The sequence below is a fragment of the Marmota flaviventris genome, chromosome 3, assembly GCF_047511675.1.
Source record: "Marmota flaviventris isolate mMarFla1 chromosome 3, mMarFla1.hap1, whole genome shotgun sequence".
Classification (NCBI taxonomy): Eukaryota; Metazoa; Chordata; class Mammalia; order Rodentia; family Sciuridae; genus Marmota; species Marmota flaviventris.
The window spans coordinates 122,391,397-122,415,647 of NC_092500.1; the positions used below are offsets into that span (position 1 = coordinate 122,391,397).

Consider the following 24,251-nt stretch of genomic DNA (forward strand, 5'->3'; position numbering starts at 1 on the left):
AGATATTCCCTGTCGAACTCAAGAAACTTCACTTAATATGTGTCTCAGCCCATTCTCTATAGCTGTAACAAAACCCTTGAGTCTGAGTATTTATAAAGAACAGGTTTTTTTTTTTTTTTAATTATGATTCTGAGGACTGGGGCATACGAGAGTAGGATACTGGCATCTGCTTAACCTCTAGTGAGGGCTTCCTTTTTGCATCACTGGTAAGATAGCAAGCAGGCTAGCTCTGGTCTCCTTAAAAAGCTACTAATGTCATCGTGGGGGTTCTATCCTCATGATTCCATCTGATCCTAATTACCTCCGGATACCAATTCCGTTTCCAATACATGAACTTTGGGGGAGCTCATTCAAATCACAGCAATATGGTTGTTAAGGTTATAAGGATGCTAGACATTCCCTTTGTCATTTCTTGTTGACATCTACCATTCTTGGACAACCAGGGGTGGATTTCTACCAAGGGAAGTCTGCTGGCTTCTTGGGAACTTCCAGGGCCTTTGACTGCCACTCTTCTTCATCCTTGGAATTCTCTTGGGCATGACCTACTGTAGAGCATGGCACCTCTCTCCCACCTCTTCCTCATCTGTTCACTCTACACCTTCAGTGCTTTGTCTGTTAATGGCACTCCCTCTCCCAGAGGCCATCCAGCCACACCACTGTGCTTCTCCGTTCAGAGCAATGGGTGCTTCCAGTAGGCCAAGAACAGATACAGCAAGCGCTGCAGCCCACACAGCTGGCTAGCGACACGTCTCACTGCCCTGTATGTGCTCTTTCCATGAGACACGTGAAAAACCTCAAACTTGAGACGAGCTTTCGTGGGTACCCTCTGAGTGCTTTCGTATTTCTAACAACTTTCCAGAGCTCTGGAACTCTCATTGAGTCCGCAGAGGAACGTAAGAGTTTCCAGTTGGCTTGGGGGTGGTGTTCTCAACATTCTGGCATGAAGCAAATCCTCAAAAGCCGAATGTGACACCAGATTACTTCTCTCCCACTTGCCCAGCAATAACTACAGCAAAAATGCCATTGGCTGTGGGTGTGAAGGTTCAAAGGGGGAGGATAAGTCCAGTGTCCATGGCACCAACACATTTGCAGGGCCTACCCTGGCCTTCGAGGAAAAGCAGTGAATACACAGCCCAGGCCCCATTGGGGCTGGGGAATCAGCTCATGGCTGAGTGCTTGCCTTGCATGTGCAAGGCCCTGAGTTCAATCCTCAGTGAAGAAGAAAGTAAGAAAAAGAAAAAATGCACTTTCCATGAAGAGACAGAACATATAGGCAAAGAGGTGGATCAGCAAATCCCAAATATGTCAATGAATATGGGGTGAATCGATGCTTCAGGGAGGGGGTCGCTATCTGAGGAGACGGGCAGGTTTCCTGGAGCATATATTTAGGAAAGCACTCTAGTTACAATGTTCTTGTAGGGCAATGTGGTTTGGAACCAGTAGAAGCAGAGTTTGACCTTTCCCCAAAAATAAAGACATGAAAAGTTGATTTTTAAAATGAAGGGAAAATATTCAAATAGGCAGCTGGAAAAGCACACACAATCTAATGGCTTTTAAACACTATAAACACAGATGTTACCCTCATGAGATGGGATAAACCCAGCCACAGACATTGATTTGGGTATACCACCTACCTAATCTCCCAGGAGGCTTAACAGAAAAGGCTGGAAACTTCTAGAAGATAACTGGCGGCTTGCACTCTGTCTGGGGGGCCTTCTTTTGGGGCCTTCCCCTTGGAGATGGGCAGATCTCATCAGCTCTGACCACAGGCTCAGTCAACCAGAACTGGGCCGCCTGAGAAAACAGTAAGACAAAGCTCAACTTATTTCCCAAACTCTCTAATTATCCCACTGAAGCTGCGAGGGTATGCTTATTCAGAATGCACCTTCGGTTTTGTTTGTGATGATGTGCTTTGGCCCTGGCGACAACTGGTTGCCCTCAGCCCCCACCATTGTGGAAAATCACTCTAGTTAGGTTCCCAGCGGTGCTTCCCAGCTAAGTCCACTAGGGGACACTACGGGTGCCACAGAAGGAAACCAATTTACAAAGAGACACAGAGGCAACCAGGTAGAGGATGGCTGTGCCCAGAACACCCCCTGCAGCCCACCTGCGGGATGGCACTCCTGAGGGAGGGCAGCCTGCTGCACCAATGTCAGGACTTTCCCATGCACACCTGGCAGCACATCCTCCCGTGTCCTCTGGTCACTTCAGATCACACTCTGACTCCATCTGGGGTAGCTGGTGCTCCAATTCATCACCTTGTCGGATTCTTTTCAGTGGCTAATCTGGAGATGGGAACTGGCAGCGGGCAGACCAAACACAGCCTGCAGACATAATTGGTTTGACTCCCACAGTGACTGAAATTGTTTTGGACTTACTTACCAATATAAGATGAGGGCTTTCCCATGGAAGTCAGGGTTTTAACTACTCTTGGGAAATCTGAGTCCTGGAGACCACAGGCCTGCAAAGCAACAAGGGCTTGTTGCCTAGCAGTCTGACTGACTCCTTTTTCTCTCCCTTCCGCTCCCCATCAACCTGCATAAATACTTCTCCACAGCCTAATTGATGTTGTCTTAACCCTGTGGCTATGAAGTAGGACCTCTGCAAACCCCAAGTGGAGGAATCTGGAATCTTGGAGAATGGACGCAGCCCTAGAACTCTCCCTTCTCCTTTATCTCTTTATGTGTGTGTGTTTCTGTCAGTCATTGGATAACCCAGGACAGAGCTCAGCAGTGCTTAGCCTCACACCGAGGTCTGCAGATAGGCCAGGGTGGGTTAAAGGTCACCTTTTCTGTTTTTGCTTGGTTTTTGAGTCATTTTTTAAATTCTCCTGGCACCATAAGAACCCCATGAAAAGATATGTCTGTGAGCTTTCCGGATCCATTGAAAAAGTACAAATCACTATCTTAATCAACTCATCCCTTCAAGGTCATTACTCTTTACCATCTCTTTTCACACATGGGGCTCCTGAGCACTGCAGATTCATTCTACAGATGAGGGCTGGTTACAGGCCAGGTGTTTGTATGGAGCACCTCAATTGACAAAATTTCTTTAGTACCAACTTTGTTAGTCACCAGGTCCCTTCATTCATAGATCTCAGTAGCTTATGGCAGAGACAAACAAGAAGTCACAGTTTGCTGCTTAAGGCAGTGAAGACGAAGAAGTACCCTAGAAGGCCACCTGCTCTGGAATCCCCAGTCCATCTACCAGCTTGGTAACCTTGGGCACAGTTACTTGGCTGCCCAGCAACTCAACACAATCAGTTTCTTTATCTGTGAAATGGGGTTAAATAATAGTAGTACCTTCCTGCAGTGGTTAATCTTAATGGTCCACTAGATTGGACGAAGAGACACCTAGGAAATTTCTGGATGTGTCTCTGGGGGGTGTTTCTAGAGATGATTGATAGTGTAGAACAACAAACGGGAAAAGCCCCGCCCTGAATGTGAGTGGCACTGTACGATAGACTTGGGCCCCAGATGGAACAAACATGGAAGGAGAAAGCCCACACACAGCACATGCAAGCTCCATTCTTCTTGGGCAGGTGCATCTTCGGCTGCTGCCATCTCCTGCAGACCTTGGACACCAGCTTCTCCTGCACTTCTGTGCTGGGAGCCATTAGCCAAGTAGGTATGACAATTTCCTTGCCAGCGTACCCCGTTGCAGTGACATTGAATGTAGGTGACCTTGCTCAAGGACCAAGGCGGATTAGGGCGTTCCCGGTTTAGGTTCCAGGTTTAAGGTTTAAGATTATTCCTGCTGGGAATAGGGCGTATCCTGCTGCCTAAGTTCCCCTTGAGTTCTCACGGGATTCAGACAGTATTTTTTGGGAGACAGATGCCCAGTGGAGGTGGATTTGGGCAGAGAACTTGGATTTCCCCAGAACGTGATTGTAGACGGCTGGTGTGAGTTCGGGAATAAAGAGTTGCTGTTTGAATCTACAAGCTGTGTGGTGGCTCGTGATTGTGTCCCCAGCCAGACTGTGGCACTTCTGTGTAGGCTCTCACCAGTGACTCTTCAGGGAGCTTTGAGTCCTTCATCTTGGGACTAGAGCGGCATCAGTGGTCCCTCATGTTCTGAGGCTGTAGCTTTCAGGGCTGAGCACCATTGGTTTCTCTGGCTCTCATTATGGGGCTACCCAGCCTCTGATTATGGAACACCCCCCCAAAAAAAAAAAAAAAACCCTTTTATAATCATACCTATCCATATCGTGTTGGTTCTGCTCCTCTGAGAACCCTGACTAACACACTTCCTCTAAGATTGTTGTCAGAATTAAGTGAGCTAATTCACTTTGGAGCTTGAACAGTGCCTGCCTGGCACATGGCCAGTATTTGATCAGTGTTAGCTGTTGTCATGGGCTAAAGCAGAGTACAAGACAGGCACTTAATTCAGTCTTTTTAAAAAATAATTTTACAGACAGGTACTAATCTGTTAGCTACTCCATCTTGCCAACTTATGACACTGAGATAAGGGAGGCTTAGATAATTAGCAGTGAAGTGCATCTTGTAGTTTTAGGAGATTGCACAAGCCTCCCATGTAATCCTCATGACCTTCTGGTGAAAGTGATTCCTGACTCTGTAGCTAAGTGAAGTGAAGGTCACACTGTTTGTTCAACTCTGGGCAAGGAGTCTCAGCTTGCAGAAGGGAATTGGCTTGGACTGGAATTCAGATGTGGCTGACTTAAAATATCATGCATCTTCCACTGCACTGGGCAACTTTATTTATTTCTATTTTGCTGAATGAGAATTGAGCTGACCAAGTGAGACCTGGTATGGTGGAGTGACTGGATAATGACATGGCTCGTTAATTCATCAGCAGAGTCAATATCACCTTTAATGAGGACAAAGCCCAAGAAGAAAGAAAAAGGCCTCCTATTTGAAGAAGTTTATAGTAGTTGTATATACTGGGAGGTAGTCCGGTTTTCCCCAGCATTTTTGCCTCATCTCTTGGTTGTCCTTCGCAGTAATTCTGTTCGGGTATCTCCCAGTACAAGTGCTTTATCAACATGTAACTGTGCTCCTCAGCTTGTGAAATCTTACGCAAGTGCAATGGTTTGGATATGAAATGTCTCCCTAAGGCCCGTGTGCAGAAGCCTTGGTCCCCAGTGAAGCAATGTTCAGAGGTGAGGCTTTAAGGAAATGGATTAATCCATCTGATGGATTAATCATGTGAATGGATCATTGGGAGGTGATGGAAATTAGAAGGTAGGACTTAGTTGCTGGAAGTAGATCACTGGGGACATGCCCTCGAAGGGAATTTCTTGTGCTTGGCTCCACTGACCCACCTCTCTTTCCCGCAGCCCTCCTCTTGAGTTAAGCAGCTTTCCTCTACCACACCCTTCTGCCATGATGTCATGCCTCACCTAAGGCCCAAAGCAATGGAGCCAGTCCATCATGAACTGAAACTGTTGGCCAAAATAAATCTTTCCTCTTTTAAGTTGTTCATATCAGTATGTTGGTCAGTATGAACATCACAGCAAGTATATAACTCTTTGCTCCTAAAATTCAACTTCTCACCTGTAGAATCTGACTCTCAGACTAGTCACAATTTTATTCTTCTTTTCCAGTTCAGGTTTTCTTAGCGGTGACATTTAGGATGGGAAGGCCAAGGGTGGGAATGTGAGCCTCAAGCCTCCAGTTTATGCCTGCAGAACCCCCCACCCCCAGATAATAACTTTTATGTATTGATGATTCTTAAATTCTTTGGGCCAACATTTGTAGCCACTAAAAAGTTTAAAGTGTGTGGGCACTGGCTGCTCCCTTAAAATTTTACTATCAACATACAATGGAAGAAAGTCTTAGGCTAAAATTTGCAGCACACACACATAGATCCTTAGCAGACAAACAGCAGTATCTAAGCAGTTTATATGATTGCCCAAGTAGTAATTGGAGTTACTACTCAGGGTGAATGTCATGCTTAGAAACACCAGCAGTGGAGGAATAAAAGTAGAAGAGAATAAAAGTCTGTGCAGACTTCCAGTCATTGCTCAGCCAGTCCAGTGAGCCTCTGGGGATTTTGATCAATACAAGTTGAGTACTTCTAATCTAAAAATCCAAAAATCTAAAATGCTTAAAAAAAACTTGGGGCACCTGCACAAAACTCAAAAAGTTTCAGATTTCAGAGCATTTTAGATTTCAGATTGAGGGATGCTCAACTGATAAGTCCTATGCAAATATTCCAAAATCCAGAAAACTCAGAAATTTGAAGCATTTTTTTGGTTTCAAGCATTTCCGATAAGGGATATGTATATTTTAAAAATAATCATATATTTTCCATAAACCACTGTAAACTCTAAATGAAGGAATTATAGAAGACTTAATTTAATGTGGTATCTTAACTGTTTTCCTTGCTTTGTCCTATAAAATCTTCTTAGATGTTAGGTCTGGGAAACCAGCATTTTAGTCTTTTCTTTCCCTTAGCATTCTTTCAGGGATCTGGTCAAAGCAAAAGCCTTAGCCTTTCCAACAGACATCCCCCCAATACTTACTACCTGCCTGAATGTTACTGACTGTATCATACATTTATCTATTACACACCATCATTGTGACAGGGAGAAACCAGAGTGCTCTAGGGAAAAAAGGTTTCACTTTAATCAAGAAAAGCTGGGTTTGAATTCCAGGGCTGCCACATATTAACTGCATGAGCTCTGAGCCTCTACTTGTTCTTTTATAAAATACAAAACCTTTCTGGGGGGCTGGGGATGTGGCTCAAGCGGTAGCGCACTCGTCTGGCATGTGTGCTGCCCGGGTTCGATCCTCAGCACCACATACAAACAAAGATGTTGTGTCTGCCAAAAACTTAAAATAAATAAATATTATTAAAAAAAAAACCTTGCTGGATTATCAAAAAAGATTAAATGAGTTCATAAAGTGCCTAACACATAGAAAGCTTCTACAAGAATCAGCTAATCTGAACATATGCAAACACATCAAGCACTGTTCATTCTTTTTAATGGCACAATAGAGACAAATGTTATTTTCCCAGAAAGGCGGGGGTGTGGGTGTGGGTGGGGGTGTGAGTGGAGGTGGGGGTGGGGGTGGGGGTGGAGGTGACATTTCTGTGGGTCCTAATGGAGGAGACTACTTTGATAACCTCAGCAGTAAAACTAAGCACCTACAACTTTCATAATCTCTCTTTCACTCTGCAGCCACTCTTCCAAGCAGCAATGAACTTGAGCTTGGGGAGAGTTCTTTCCCCCCACAAAGTGACAGGCTAAAAGGCACAGCATGAAAAGGGATTAGTGGATATGTTTATTCAAATAAAGGGGAGTTTCCCAGAAGTATGTCAGGCTGAGAAGGCATCCTTCGAATATCCATCAGCAGAAAAGCTGTTTGACTGGCAGATATGATTTTTGGGAGCCAGCAATAATGGGGAGCTATTGGTGACAGATGTCAGATGTTGGCAGAGCGGCTGCCAAAACAAATCTCCCTCCACCTTCAGACATCACGCTGATGGAGCACTGGGCACAGTTGGACTGGCAGCCCCTTCTCACTTGGATCATTGGTCACATTATTATTTCTCAGTCGCTGGACAAAGCAGATGGTTTACCATGTATTTGTGGTTTTCCGTTGGCCTACAGATTCTGTTCTTCCATCAGGGTCCAGCATGTAATCAATTATGACAGTGGGTGGTGCAAGAAAATCCCTGCCAGTGAAAGTCCAAGGCCTTCTATTTTATTGTGTCTGCATAAACCACTACAATCTCCAACTTAAAAGTGATGGAAGAAAAAAAAAAAAGTAGTGGTGTTAGAAATAATTTGGGTAATTGCAAAACCACAATTCTCGGTTGGTCTCCAAAATAATCAGCTTTTACTCTGATGTCAATTCTATTCTTTTTTTTTTTTAGTCTTAAAATCCTCCTGTTTCTATTTTGGTGAGTCTTTTAATTTAAAAATTATTTATCTTTGGGTCAACACACAAAACTATACATATGTATGGGGTATAAATCGATGTTTTGGTGACAGGGAGAAACATAACCATATGTAAAAATGTAACCATATGTAAAAATACATAACCATATGTATTTTTCTTTTTGCTACCAGGGATTGATCGCAGGGGCACTTAACTACTGAGCCACACCCCCAGTCCTTTATATATATACATTTTTTTGAGACAGGTTCTTGCTAAGTTACTTAGGGCCTCACTAAATTGCTGGGGCTGGCTTTGAATTTGCCATCCTCCCGCCTCAGCCTCTGGAGCGCTGGGATTACAGGCATGTGCCACTGTGGTGGGCTGGTTCATATGTACTTTGTCTAATGGTCAAATCAGAAGAACTAGTACAGTCATCACTTTAAACTTGTACCATTTCTTTATGGTGAGTACACTCAAAATCCTCTCTTCTAGTTATTTGGAGACACGTAATGTGTTACTGTGTTATATTTACTACTGTGCAATAGAATACCAGAACTTTCCCTTCCCATCTAACCAAAACCTTGCACCCCTTGATCAACCTCTGTATCCTTCCCAGCCTCTAGTAACCATTATTCTACTGTCCATTTCTTTGAGATTAAATGTTTTAAATTCGGCACATTCTGGTGAGTCTTCATGAGCTTTATTTTAGAATCATAAAATGACATAAAAACAAATAGAACAAACACAAGAACACCTACATCCATCAACTAAGACTGTTCCTTTAATATTTAGAGTTGTACTCTGTTAAATTGCAATAAGAGTAGGTTGGTTTGCCTTAGTATGAGTGGCCACATACATAGAACAATATAAGCATTTTCCCTTATCCATTTTCTTGATGATTTTCCTCCTGAAAGACATCTTGTCTATTTATATGTATATATTTCCAGAAACAAAGCCTTTAGTAATGGAACAGAACAAGCATTTTTAACTTTATAATTACCACCTAGAGAAATCCTTCACATAAATAAAATGCATTTTTCTTGTCTTTTAAAAAATAATACGTATGTTTTATTAAAAATCAGGATCAGAGTAAATTGATAGTTTTCTTTCCTACACATTTTGTTTTCCACTTAATCACATATAAGGGAATGTTACCATAATTTCTGATGATAATGAATTTTGATTGGCCTTCTATAGTATATCTGTCACTGTTCTAGATACTGGAGACTAGCAGGGAACGAGATAGTCCCTACCTTCAAGGAACATAGGTCCTAGTGGAGCAAGACAGGCCGTGAACCTGTAAAAGAGTAAATACGTGATCTAAGTTTTATAAAAGGGAATGATAGAGGCTGGGCAGGCTACGAGGGTCTCTTGATGACATGACTGAGTTGATACCTAAAGGCTGAGAAGGAGGCAGTCATGCACATTTCTTTTTCTAATTAAAAAAAAAAAAAAATTTTTTTTTTTTTGTAGTTGTAGGTAGACAGCATGCCTTTATTTTATTTGTTTACTTTTATGGGCTGAGCATAGAACCCAGTGCCTCATACATACTAGGCAAGCACTTTGCCACTGAGCTACAGCCCTGGTCCTTCATGCATATTTCTTGGGGGAAGAGCTCAGTGAACAGAAGGAAGAGAAAACGCAAAGACCCTGAGATACGCATGTGAGTGAGATGGTCCAGGAACAGACAGAAGACACGGCTGGAGGTTGGTGAAGATGGGAATGAAGACAAATGGGACCAAATCCCAGGAGGTTCTAAGTCACAGAGCCCTTTGAGGTATTGGGACATTATTCTCATTCCAGGGAGAACTTACAAGAGAATCTTCCAGCGAGGGATTGACATACATGTGAGATTATAGTAACATTATTTTGGCAGCTGAGTATCAGAACACAGACAGCAGGACTGTGTTAACAGGCTGTCACAGTCACCCAGACTAGAGATAATGGGGGTTGCTATGGTTTGGATGTAGAACTATCCTTGTCCCCAAAGCTCATGTTTTGAAAGCATTGTCCCCAGTGCAGGAAAGTTCAGAGGTAGGGCTTTTAGGAAAATATTGGATGATGAGAGCTATAACCTCATCAGTGAATTAATCCATTTGATGGATGAATAATTTGAATGGACTACGGGTGGTAACTGTAGGCAGGTGGAGAGTAGCTGGAGGAAGCAGGTCACTGGGACCATGGCCTTGGACTGTATCTTGTCCCTGGCTCCTCTCTCTCTGTTTCCCAGCTGCCATGAGCTGAGCAACTTTCCTCTGCTACACACGTCTACCATGATGTTTCTGCCTTGGAGCCGTGGACTGAGACCTCTGAAACATGAGCCCCAAATAAACTTTTCCTCCTCTGAATGGTTCTTGTCAGTTATTTTGGTCATAGCAATAAAAAATCAGACTAATACAGGGGCTGAGCCTACGATGTAGAAAGGTTATGTCTTAATGTTTTCACTTGCTATAACAGAATATCTGAGGCAGAATGATTTATAAGAAATAGAAGTTACATGTAAAATACAAACCATAACACAGGGCTTACAGATATGGAAGCTGGGGATTTCAAGAGCATGGTGCCACCATCTCAGCTTTCTCATGAAGATCTGATGCTGCCTCAACTCATGGTGGAAAATGGAAAGGCAAGTAGGTATGTGTGAAAGAGACAAAACATGGGGACTGACCCACTTTATAACAACTTGCTTGTGTTAGCATTCCACTACTGTGACAAAATAACCGAGAAAATCAACTTAAAGGAGAAAAGGTTTATTTTGGCACACAGAGGTTTCAGTCTATGATTCATTGGCCCATTGCTTTTGGATCTGTGGTGAGGCAGAACATCATGGTGGGGAGTTTGTGGCGGAGCATGCTGCTCAGCTCATGGCAGCTGGGAAACCAATAAATAAATAAAGTCTTAAAAGAGAGGGAGAGGAGGGCCCAGGGTCCCAATATCTCCTTCAAGGACATGCTCCCAATGACCTAACATCCTCCCACTAGGCTCCACCTCCTAAAGGTTGCCCGACTACTACAGCCACCCAATAGCACTGCAACCAAGGCTGTGACCAAGCTTTCAGCATGTGGGCCTTTGGGGACACATAAGATACAAACCATAACACTGCTCTCATGGTAACCAGTACAGGCCACGAGATCAGCATCAGTCTCTCTCAATGTCTTAACCCACTCTTAAAGGCCAGTGCCACAATCTAATGTCAACATGAGTTTCTGAGGGGAGAAGCTGTATTCAAATCATAGCAGGTCGCAAGAACTGGTGGATTCAGGACGGAGGTGGTGATGGAGTTCATGAAACTTGTTTTTTTTTTTTTTTAACGTTTTGGATAGATCGGTTTTATTATTTATGAAATATTATTGAAATTTTGGACCATATAATAAAATTGATTCAGATGTACATCTATAGAACTCTGCACCAAATAATACGTGAACCACATTCCTCACAAATACACATGAAACATTTATGCACAATGATGATGGACTAGTAATTCACAAAGCAAATCTCCTAACACGTCAAAGATGCACACTTTAAAGATCTAAAGTTCTAGATATTTGGGCTTAGAACTCTCAGTCTTACCATCAGAACAATATCTGTGGGGGAAAAAACCTTTCAGCTTTAAAAACTGATAAACAAGATGAATATCAATGTCACACATACTGTGAGTAACCAACAGACAAGCATTTGGTCACGTTGTAGTTAATCTCACACTATTGCTATAGTCTGCATCTTGAATGTCCCCCAAAGGTCCATGTGTTCAAAGCTTGGTTTTCAGGCCGTGTTTGATGCTGGAATGTGGTAAAACCTTTAGGAGATGGGACACAGCGGGAGGAAGTTAGGTTATTGGGGTTACATTGCCCGTAAAGGGAATATTAAAACCCTGTCCCCTTCCTGTCTCTCTTTGCTTCCTCTGAAACATGTTCCCACCATGATGTACTGTATTGCTATAGGCCCAAAGCAACAGGGCCAAGTAACCATGGACTGAAACCTCTGAATGAATGAAGAAAAGCTTTCCTCTGTATAAGTGTTTATCTCAGGTGTTTTGTTATAGTGATGCAAAGCTGACTAACACAGTTATTGTTGAAGTTTCTTTTTTACTTTCTTTCTTTTTTCTTTTTTGGTAGTGGTGTGAATCAAACCCTAAGGCTTTACCCATGCTAGGAAAGTGCTCTACCACTGAGCTACACCTTTGTCCCCCTGTTGAAAGTATCTAAATACTCAAGAAGCTGACTCCAAACTACACTCTCTTCCCATAGTCCATGTTCCAAGTAATTTGGACATTTTACACTTGGCTTATCTCAGTAAAGACTGGAGTTGAGTTTTTATTTGAAAATCAGAGTAAAAGTCCAGCAGTCATTTCATTAGTGAGCTTATACAAATCTGTGATGAATTTTATGGGGATTGTTAGGTTAAGGTAAAGAATCAAGGATTACATGAGCAACTGTGTAGCTGGTATTGCCATTTGCTAAGATGAGAAAGAAAAGCGGTCTTTGGAGTTTAAAAAAAATAAAAAGTTCTGTGGGAACAAAGTCAGCTTGAAATATCTATCAAGGAGCCAAGTGGTGATGTTGAGTAGGTAATTAGATAAATGAATGAGAAGCTCGGAGGAAAGGTCCAAGCTGGGATATAAGAAAGATCTGTACAATGCATAAGATCATCTAGGAGACTGCATGATTGAGGGAAGAGGCCAGTTTGCACAGTATTGTAAGCATGGTCTTGTGGGAAGCCATCCTGACACGTGACTGGGCGACTCCCTTTAAGGGTCTGAGGCTTCTGGCTGTGTCGGAATTTTCCCGGCCCTTTCCTGATGAGAGAACCCGTCCGTGTGGGGGTGTGACTGACCACTGACCCCGGGGGCCCAATCACTGACCCTGACCTTGGAGTGCAGTCCCCCCTCAACCTTCATTGGATGGAATTATCCCCAATAAAAGGCTACTCCCTGGCGTGTTCACTCTCTCTCTCTCCTGCTAGCCCTGAGTAATCCTTGCTGCCCTGCTGGGCGGTTAGAGGTCGGAGCCAGAGAGGGGAGCCGTCTAGGACCTGGCAATAGAAATAAGGTAACTGAGTCTGTGTGTTTTATTTCGATCTCTTCTAACTAACTTTATGCCTAGAACCTCATTAATGAAACCATTGCGCAGGCCGCATGGTAGATGGTCTACTCGCTAACTATCCACGTGTGTCCCACATTTCTCATTGTCTTTGCAGTTAGATAGGGCCACGTAGGTAGCTCTAGACAATGAATGCAGATTGCACCTAAGAACTACGTTAAGATCCTCCATTGCTTTAACCAGCCTCAGCAATCATGAACTCACGTGTCAAGGTGAATGTGTCTAACTATGGAACCAGCCTAGGTGTCCATCAATGGATGAATGGAAAAAAGAAAATGTGGTATATATACACAATGGAGTTTTATTCAGCCATGAAGACAAATGAAATTATGGCATTTGCAGGAAAATGAATGGAATAGAAACCATCATGTTAAGCAAAAAAAGTCAAACTCAGAGGTAAGGGTCATATTTTCTCTCATAACAAAGGTGTGAGTAATCTCCTAAGAACCAAAGGGACATCTGTAGAGGAAAGTGACTAAGAGGGTGGAAGAAGGAGAGAAGAGAGGAAGCACTGGGAGTGATATTGGTCAAATTATATTACTATATCATATGCATGTATGAATATGTAACTACAAATCCCATCTACATGTACAACTATAAGGCACCAATAAAAAATGTGGGATAAAAAAGCGAATGTGTCTGTCAACCTGAGTCCCTGAATATATCTATGTGCTACAAAGCTCCTCTATGATCCATGTAAGATATAGAGCATGAAAAAGAAATAAATATTTGTATGTGTTTAGCCACAAAAAAATCAGGACTAATCTGTTAGCTCAGCATAACTTTATCTAGTCTGTTTAATTCAGAATTCCATCATATTGTGATACTATGTGCCTCAATGAAGCACCTTGTTCATTTAAAAAAAAAAAAAGGTATATGTGGTTTGATAGGTTGTCAACAAAAGTATATCAGTGGCTGTTTCTAGCTTCTATGTGAAGTTTAGCTGAACTCCATGTTCAGCTCCTGAATTGTTGAAAATAATGTCAAGATAATGGCCATTATTTTGAAAATGCTTCATTTCTCAACCTGTTTTTTTTTTTTTCCTGATACTTCCCCCCCACCACCGCCAGTTCTGGGGATTAAACCCAGGGCCTCACACAGCTAGTCAAGTGTTCTACCACTGAGCTACACTTCCAGTCCTTTTTCCTGATTCTTAAAGTTTACGAAGACTTTAAAAAGTGTATTTCTTGGAAAATTTTAAAAATTAATATCAGTTGATGCTGTATAATTTTCTCCTAAAAGAATCCTCTTCCATTATGTCTCTCCTTCCTTCCTCTCTCTTTTCTTTTCTTTCTATGTGGAAGATTGAACTCATGGCTGCTTTACCACTGAGCTACATCCCCATCCCCAGGATCTCACCAAGCTGCTGGGGTTGACCTTGAACTTGTAACCCTCCTGCCTCAGCCCCCCATATTGCTGAGATTACAGACATGTGCCACAGTACCTGGCTCAGCTTTCTTTTCTGATATATGACTCATTCCACAAACTAATCCTAGTGGATATTTCCCATTCATTCATTGGACAGATTCATACACACACACACACACACACATATAGTTGATAGACCTTTATTTTATTTATTTATTTATATGTGGTGCTGAGAATTGAACCCAGTGCCTCACATGTGCTGGACAAGCTCTTTATCACTGAGCCACAACCCCAGCCCTCATTGGACAAATTTTTAATAGAGTTCCTATTATGTTCCGAATACTTTGTTAGGAACAAAAGAACTAAGGAAATGGAGCCAGTACATATCCTTATGGCTTATAGTTTTGATACCACCTGGAACATTCATTACTGGTATCAGAGATACCAGATATCAAAGATACCAAAGAGACGGGATCTTGAGAGATGGAAATGAGTTTAACCTTTATGTGCCATAATTCTTCACTTGTAAAATGGAAATGACAACTTCTACCTTGCAGAGTTATTGTATTAAACGAGACCTGAAATGTTTTTATTCAAGTTTTAGAAATTTACTTAGGCCATCTTTAAGAGAAAATGCTCTTTCCTACAAGGTATCTGGTACTATGGTGACTCAAGGTACTAGTGACCAGAGACTCTTTGCCTTCCTGTGTCTGTGGCTCTGTGTGTCTACATTGTTCTTCCATTACCACTGCTTGTTCTTACCCTTTTTTCTCTAAATCTGTTCTCAGACATGTCTTATTTATGGTTTGTTTCTTTATAACTTCAGTCTACATGCCCCCTCTTAGCCCTCTGTTTTGTGGTTTCTCTCTATGATCATTTCCTGCATCAGCCCTCAAAATAACTAATTTCATTTTTCACTGAAAAAATTTCAGAAGAATCTGTTGAATTGAGTCATTTTTTGAGGTATTCAAAACACATACATGGAAAATCTACTATACACAGGAAATGAGCCGGCATTCTGGGCCCCACTCAAAATTGTCCCTCCAACCTCTAACCTCATCCTGAAGATGCCTCCTGTTTACTTGAAGGCTGTTAGATAATGCTGAATTTAGCCTCCAGTCACACTGCCTAACGTCAGAATCTGCATTTAACATGATCCCCAGATGATTTGTATGCACATTCAAGTTTGAGGAGCACTGCTTGAAAACTGCTAGCTCTTCAGGCAGGAAACAGCTGGGGACTAAAAAATATTGATGCCTGGGTTTCCCCCCAGAGGTTCAGATGTAGTTTTTCTGGAGTTCAGCCTGGTATTCAAAAGGCCAGTAGATAATTCTGACAGGTAGGTTTGAGGACTTACAACTGACTAGCTGCATGAGCCTAGATAAATTGCTTTAGTTTCTCTGCAGCCCAGATTTCTCATTTATTAAGCAAAGATAATGCAGTCCACCTATTCCATCTACCACAGAATTTTAAGTCCCAATATAATACATTGTGAAACTGTTTTGAAATGTGCACCTGTGACTCTGTCTGATGTATCACTTAACTCCTCTACTCCCATGTTCTTTTTAATCGCATGTTCTCAAATATAATTGAGGATTTGAAATAAATGCATTACCAAATATGTGTATTTAGGTAAAAATGCATGAAAGACAATGTAAACTAGGTAACATTAAGTTTTACCTGTGTCATGGCCAGGTACTGTTATCCCAGTTTATCTATCATATGGCTGAGGGCTAGTGAGATTCAGTAATTCATCAAGACCCTGAACATTAGAAATTATTCACCTGATACTTATTACAAAGGCAAGAAAGACTTATACAAGACCACTGTAAAAAAGATCAAGACTATTACAACAGAGGAGAGAAACTGACTTCAAGTCTGAAAACAACAGAGGAGATTTACAGCCAGGGCAGGATGTAAGGGATGGGGGAGGAGATGGAAAACCATTAAAAAGGAACTTAGTAAGGTAATGAAGGGTGAGCAGAAAGAGGAACTTGATTGAATATCAAGAGTAAGGGGACGCTGAAAAACTGGCTTAGCAGGATTCTTTGGTAAAACAGGGCTCGGCAGAAACTGAACTCAGAAAGAGGGCCAAGGGAGAATTAGGAATGAAATTGAGTGCGTTTAAATCTGCATACTTTGCTGACCTTCCTACCCCAATATTAAGGATTAACAGTTTAAACCTCAGAGGATGCAATCTGGCTCTGTACGTCGTGAGGTATTCACCACATTGCCCAGCCGTAAGATTACTGGTTGCATCCCAGCCTCCAATCAGATCAACCAAAAATCACAGCCTTCCATATCTCGGTCCTGAGTCTGCAGGCGGCAAGCAAACCAAGCATCCCATAGCCTTATCTGAGGGCGGGGCCCCACGCACCTGCTGCGCGCCAATCACAGACCCGCGCGCAGGAGCGCAAGCGCCACAGCCGTGGGCGGGGCCTCACCACTCCCCAGTCTCCTCAGACCTGTAGGTCTCCTGCCGCTCTGATTGGCTTTCTGGGGATGACGCAAGAGGCCGCCTCCGCCTATGGTTGCGGAGCCGGCGGCCGGTGGAGTGGCGGAAGTGGTGTGAGCGAGGTGATCCCGCAGTGCAGGAGCCGCGCGGGGCTGGGCTGCAGAGCTGAGGCCACTGCTTCACCTCCCCCCCAACCACGTGAGGATGACGCGCTTCGCCCTGACCGTAGTCCGGCAGTGAGTACTGCTCTTGCAGGGTGCCTTTCTTTCCCTTCCCATCGAGTATTTTGGGGTGGGTGGAAGGAGCATGGATCTGTCATCTCTTGTCCCTGCCGGCTCAGCCCTTGGAGGGATGACTTGGAAGGGAATGTTTCAAGGTTCTTTCGTCTGGGTCATCCCCTCTGATCACAACCATCCGAGTGCTGAAGGCAGGTCTTAAATATCATCACTCCGGTGTTTCACGTGAGAAAGCAGTTGTAGCTGAGTAAACGATTTCGGTTCTCTTTAACTTAGTGGCAGAACTAAAACTGAAGAAAGACAACCCTGTCTCTCGGCTTCTGTGCATTTTTTGCTGCTCCCCAGCAGATTTTAAAGAGTTTGCAGAATTGCCCTTCCGTGGCTGGTATTTTTAATGCTCTCTGCCTTCGGTTACTGCCTTTCTCCCACTCTGCTGATCCTCTTGGTTTACCAGAGCAGTCAGCTCCACGGGCATGTATTTCCGATTTATTTCCTTCCTCTCCAGAGATTACAGTTCTGAGAGAGAGAGAGAAAAAAAAGAGGGCCTTAGCCTCTTGGCAGACCGCCATCACCCAGAATAAATATTTTTATCATAACAGATTGCATGGAGCTAAATCTGTTATTGTCTCTTTTTTTCCTTCTCAGCACCTATTGAGTGTTCATGGGACGTGTAATTCAGTGCGGTTCAAGAGCAGAAAATTTTCAAGTAAAATAGTTGGGTTGGAATCTGCCTCCAGGACAGAGCCCTGAAGCCTGAGCCTCTGATAACCAGCTTAGTCTTTCTGACCAGTTTCCTGATATGCAAAATGGGAATAATGATAGTACCTATTGCTGTGGGTTATTGTGAGGATTAAATGGGGAAAGGTAAAGTGTATGGCATAAGGTAGGGGAAGAAAACATCTAAGAATTAAATAAGTTGTATAAGGACAACTCAACAAAGTGCAATTGGTTCTCAACAGTACATGTATAGTCTATCTATGTGCCAGTGGAGGGAATTACAGGGATAATAAGATACTGTTTCTGCCTTCATGGAGGTCATAAAGAAAGAACTCTTATAGGATTTAATCTTGTCAACCCTATTTTAACTGAGGTCTTTTCTCTCCCGTTCTTCCCTTATAGGAAGATAATCTTGGGAATCATCTGAAGTTCTCCTTTGAGGACTCATAAAATTTTAATGTTTCCCTATCACCCCACCTCCACCCCCCCACCCCCATTTTAGAAAGCTTTGGGAGGATTCTTGACTTTCTTGAGGTCATACAACTAAATTGGTTAGCAAAACTGGAACTAGATCCCTGATTACTAACGCCACTTTTTTGTTTGTTTTCCCAACATAGGAGTGCTTTCTGGATCCAGCCAGAACAGTGTCAATCAAATGATTGAAAATTTAGAAGTTAGGAAGTCTGAGTTAAGGCACCCCTTGAAAAGTAAGGTGATCCCTGTTTAGATTTTTAATAGACAAAGTTTTATGAATGTGAATTTCATTCCCTTCCTCTGCTTAAAAAGTGCTTCATTAAAAAGGCCTTCATAGGAAATCACTTAAAAACCATCTCTTAATAAATTATTAGCTGCCAAGCAAAGGTGTAATTAGAATCTGACAGTCTTGAGGTCTGACATCCTCAATTTGCAGGTGAGAAAAATGAGGCAGAGAGGCCATGTAACTTGCTTAAATTCATGTGGCAAGTTGGGTAGGTAGGATTCAAACCAAAACAACTTGCCCATTGTGTTCTGCCTTTTTTTTTTTTTAATTATTATGTCAAGTCCTAGTATTTGAAGGTTACTTGAGTATCACTGGCCATGTTTGAGTCTCTTCCCCTGCCCATAAGATAGTTGTGATGAGAATAAATTTTGATCTATTTTAAACTTAGGAAAATGGAAAAAAAAAAAGGTGTTGGAATAATCAGGAGGGCTGTGATTAACTGCTTTATTATCAGAGCCATTCCGTCCCTTTTCTTTTTTTTTAATATTTATTTTTCAGTTACAGGTGGACACAATATCTATTTTGTTTTTATGTGGTACTGAGGATCAAACCCAGTGCCTCATGCATGCTAGGCGAGTACTTTACACTGAGCCACAATCCCAGCCCCTCCATCCCTTTTCTTGCCTTGAGAGTTCTTAGAGCAAAAAAAAACAAGGTAAAAAATAAACCAAAACACAAAACCAACTGGTGGTTCTTTCAGGAAAAGAAATTATTTTAAATTTGATAATCAACATAGTTAAATATAATGAAATGTTAAAGAGTTGAATAATTTTATGGAACTTCATGATGTATAATATATAACTATATAATTTTTATAATGCAAGAAAATTTTAAAGCAACTAAATCCACCATGAATTTTGTTCTATTATTATATGTGTGTTTATCTTTCTTCATCATACTTTGAAGTGAAAGGACCAGTGTGTATCATTTTTGGAAGAGAATTCTCAAGATTCCCAACTTTGAATCTACCATTATTATCATGTAATTTCTCATGACAGCACAGCATTGTTGAAAACTCCAACAGATGTAGGTTGGCATTATCATCTCCTGATAGGTGACAAACAGTTGAGTGGTGGGAAATGCGGTACATGAGGATAGTGGGATAATTTTATAAACTGGATCCATTATGCTTTCCCTGACCCCCACATGTTTTTTTTTTTTTGTACTGGAGATTGAACTCAGATGTGCTTAACCACTGAGCCATATCCCCAGGGTCTTGAAACAGGGCTTTGCTGAGGCTGGTTTTGATCTCATAATCCTCCTGCCTCAGCCTCCTGAGCCATTGGGATTAAGTCACACACCACCTCACCCAGTTCATGTGTTTTGTTTTGTTTTTAAAGGCAATTTACCTGCAATCCTGCCTGGTTTAAGTCAACAGAATATGTTATGTTCCTCAGCCAACAATCTGTTATATGCAGAAGGGCGGGCCCAAAATGCCAAAAAGAACACAAGTTACCCTGAAAAGGGGTGGAGGTTGTGTGACCCTTATACAGACTAGATTCCAAAACTGGAATTCCCCCTAACCACAAAATCAGTAAGAACAAATTCCAATTAGAACTAGTCAGCAGGGGTCAAAGTAATCAGAGTTGCCTTGATTCTTTATCCTGTGCAGTGGAAATCTGATGCAAATGTGATATCAACTAAAAGTCAAGAGGTGGACTTTGGGCGGGACTCAGGAAATTTCCCTGGAACCCCCAGTAAAATTGGAGGGCAGAAGGAGCATGCTGTCCTTCTCCTCTCTGAGAGGACCCACTTCCTACCTTGAGAGTGTCCCCTTTTCCTGTTCTTTCTAATAAACTCCTGCCTGTTTCTCTGAGCAACATTCTGATATGTTTCTGGCATGATCACAAGACCCAGTGAGAGAAGAGGGCTGTGGCTGCCTCATCTCTGCCCTTGCTCCGGAACACCCGACACAAGGCTGTTGAAGGCCCTGGTTCCTTGAACTATTTTTTTTGTTACTGTTTGCAGTCAATCACTTGCAAGCCATCATTTCACTTCCAACTGACTTATAAAACTTTATTTTATAAAGTATATTTAATTTACATTTGATGACTTAAAGATGATCAGTTAGTAAAGCTGTGCATAGCCAAACTGCCCTTTCTTATTCTACTTCTGTCAGCAGTTACTTTTTGTTAAATGTTAGTCATGTTTTAGACATTAAAAAAACAAAGCAGTATTAAATTATCTGCAATTTAATATTTTTATAAAGATATATGTAATTGCTATATTACTGTGATATTGGTTCCTAGGTATTGGGGTGGTCAACTGAGGGGAGCCTTTACAACCAGGATGCTCTATATATAAACAAAAAATGTATCACGAGTTGGCTATTTTACAAGTGTTTTGTTTTTTTTTTGTATCGGAAATTGAACCCAGGGGTGCTTAACCTTTGAGCCACATCCCCAGCCCTTTTTATATTTTATTTTGAGACAGGATCTTGCTAAGTTGCTAAGGGCCTCGCTAAGTTGCTTAGGGTCTTGCTAAGTTGCTGATACTGGCTTTGAACTAATGATCACCCTGCCTCAACTGTCCAAGTTGCTGATATTAAAGGCATGCACCACTGTGCCCGGCCTTATGAGTGTTTTTCCACTCAAACCGTCTAGTGAAAGTCCCTATATTACTAACCTTTGAAATCTTCTGTTTGCAAGTGAATTAATTGTAAAGGAATTAGAATTAAGCTGTATTCATGAGTAAATATCAGAAGGTTTTATATTTCCATGTACAATAAAGCATATTTATTCTGAAAATGTATACTAATGAGTATATACTAATTTCCCATGATTTGTCTCTCTGGTATGGCAAACTGAGTATTGTCTGTTGGATTTGAATCCCTCAAGAGGACATAATGGGGAAATTAAGCTTTATATGATTTCTAAAGAAATTCCACAGAATATAAATCTGGACTAAAAAAAAAACTTTTAAGTGAAAAACAGTATGATAAACTACAAAATGAATGATGCATATTTGTGGGCCTATAAATGGCTCATCATAAGACTTCACTTCTTGGCATAAGTCTTTAGATTCCTGCAGAGTTGGGTGTTGTATTTTGGAAGTGGATCACACTGCAGTTTTGAAAATGAGTGGTGTTATTCTTGACTCCTTCAAAATATATCCCTCTGACCTTTCAGCTGCCGCCTCTGTCTCTGTCATAAGCCAAGCTTTGGTTAAGGAAAATGGATTAATAGTTAAAACTATTTTATCCATCTAGTTTCCACTCCCCAAACTAATTTTAAACACTTGCTTCAAGGATTTATGTAATTTTGGTAAAGTTAATAAAAGCTCTAAAATTTTAATAAAAGTTTTAGGGAAAATGCAACTTTTGGATTCCTACTGTGTAATATTTATAAAGTGTTTTGAAGGCAAAAATACCCAACACAAGTTAAAAGCAAAAGCCGTGATTATGATAATACAGTTAGTTTTGTAGCAGTCTTTATTGACAAATAGCTAAAAGAAGTCCCGCATTACATCACAGCTATTTTTCTCCTTTTGCCAAAATCATTAGATGGTGGGAAGTGCCTTTACAAAACTATCAAATTACTGGTGTTTCATTTTTGGTAACGTTAGCAGCAGTTCTTTTATTCTTCATCTCAGCAAGATTATGAGGTTGAGATACAAAGTGAATCTAATGCATAACACCATTTTCTAGGTGAGAGATGACAGAGTTCCTCAAACTTGCCCTGGATGCTTCTGAATCATCTGCAGGGTAGAGGTTAATTTTCTCTTTTGTGTCCATTAGGATTCCAAATGAATTCTGGATAATAATGATGAATTAGTACTATTTGTTTTGCCAAGGCGTAAATAGTTCTATGTATAGTAATTTCGTTTATCATACTTTTATTTGTAAGCTAATAAATAAACATTTTTAGAAATCAAAACAATTCTCCCTGTTGTTCTCTCCCCACCCATAGATGACTGTTTCTTAGTTTCATTATGTATCCTTCCAGTGTTTCTTCTGCAGATCCAAATATTATTTCCCTCCTTCCTAAAAAGGTGATGTTCTTTTTATTTTATTCTATACCATGATTTTTCTATTTAATTAGTATCTTTACGTAAGTCTCTCAAAGACACTGCTTGCTACACATTATTCCATTAGGTAGATATATCACTATTTATTTGTTAATGAAACCATTAATAAATGGTTATTTGAGCTATGGTTAGGGAAACCAACTTCCTGTCAATGTACATTTGGAATATTTACAATCTTTTCTGTTAGAAATAATTTTAATATGAGTGAATGCAGGTGTTCCTAGCAACAGGGCTGTGGTTTAATAAGCCTGCCAGTTAATTCTGATGAGGCTCAAGTTTGAGATCCATTGCTCCAAGCAGCCATTGATCACAATGGTCAGGAGTCTACGCAGAGACTCAGTCTATATTCCTAGTCATGGCTCAAGAAACATTTGATTAAAGCACAAGAGTTTTAACTGAATTCTCCTTGATTCTACTTTTTACTTACTTGAGGATTGCTTTTATTGGTCTACCCTGTCATCTGGTCTTGCCCATGTACTCCCCTCTCCTCTTTCCTTTCTAACCTCCATTTCCCCAGTTACCTGGTGACCAATTTTTCTAGTCCTCTCACCCTTCTCATTGTTTCAAGGCTGTTTGAATTTATTTTGTTTTCTAACTCCTAAAATTGTAGTGTCCAAGCCTCAGTTCAGTGTGCTGTGGTCTGCAGGATAGTGTTCAGTACTACAAAATGTTCCTTCTTTCCCATTCCATTCGAATGCCCTTTCCCTTGCTCAGTTCAAGGTCAGCAATATAAGGACTGATCTTTATGTTTTGGTTCTGCCTTTGAAAGTAATTTTGAGTAATATATTTTGACAAGATTATTTAACAAAAATAATGTATGCACATATATAAATATTTTAAAAATAGCATTATACTCTTGCAGTTTATTTAAGATTGATTCCTAGTCTGTACATTTTAATTTGGGGTAGTTTGAAATTTTGAGCTCATCACTAGAGCTATAGAATGAATTGCATTTTTATAGGTTCAATTATGAAGTGTGTTATGATTCAGATGATCTTTATGAATATCATTACCCTTCATAGCTAGTTTTCTTCTTTTAAAAAATGACATAACTTGATATTAAAGTTTTTTCCTCCTTCTTTCTATTTTAGTGGGGAAACAAGATTGAACAAAGAGAAAGTACTTCAAGGTTGGTATAATCTGGTTGTTATTCTAAATCTCTGCTTTAGTGTTAAAGTGATATGCAAATTAATCAGATTCAGTGGGTAGGGTAGCCTGGGGGCAGCACTGTACTGGGATTGATTTAGATTGAGATTTCAGAAATAAAGTATATAACAGCCACAGAATATGATCAGAGCAACTGGTAACCAACAGGAATAAATCTCTTGACTGAACTAAATGGACACAACAGCTCTTCACCTGGGCATAGTGATGCAGGCCTGTAATCCCAGTGATTTGGGAGGCTGAGGCAGGAGGATCGTAAGTTCAAGGGTACCCTCAGCAATTTAGTGAGGCCCTGAGCAACTTAGTGAGACCCTGTCTCAAAAAATAAAAAGGGCTGGGGACGGCTCAGTGGTAAAGTACCCCTGAGTTCAAACCTTAGCATCACCACCAACAACAACAAAAAAACCCAGAAACCACTTCTCCAAATTGCTCTTTACATTCAGCTTCTAAGAGACCTAGTCAGCTGATTAGAAAGTTATATTGGTTCTAGATGCCTTAAAATATAACTGTCTAGATTTAAAATGGTTCCTATTTGGAAATATGACGTTTTCTGGCTGGTGTTAATGGTATTTTCTAGCT

At 41.2% G+C, this 24,251-nt stretch overlaps 1 protein-coding gene across 3 annotated transcripts in view; it reads left to right on the plus strand.

Moving 5' to 3' along the window:
* The first annotated feature begins 16,876 nt into the window (after positions 1-16,876).
* The window catches only part of Tigar (TP53 induced glycolysis regulatory phosphatase), a 68,437-nt gene continuing 61,062 nt past the window's right edge, over positions 16,877-24,251 (plus strand). For all 3 annotated transcript variants that reach the window (XM_071610337.1, XM_071610336.1, XM_027951163.2), the window contains exons 1-2: positions 16,877-17,005; positions 23,600-23,637. In XM_071610337.1, coding sequence (XP_071466438.1) covers positions 16,974-17,005; positions 23,600-23,637 — 70 coding nt within the window. In that variant the 5' untranslated portion in view covers positions 16,877-16,973. The remainder of the gene's footprint in view (positions 17,006-23,599; positions 23,638-24,251) is intronic.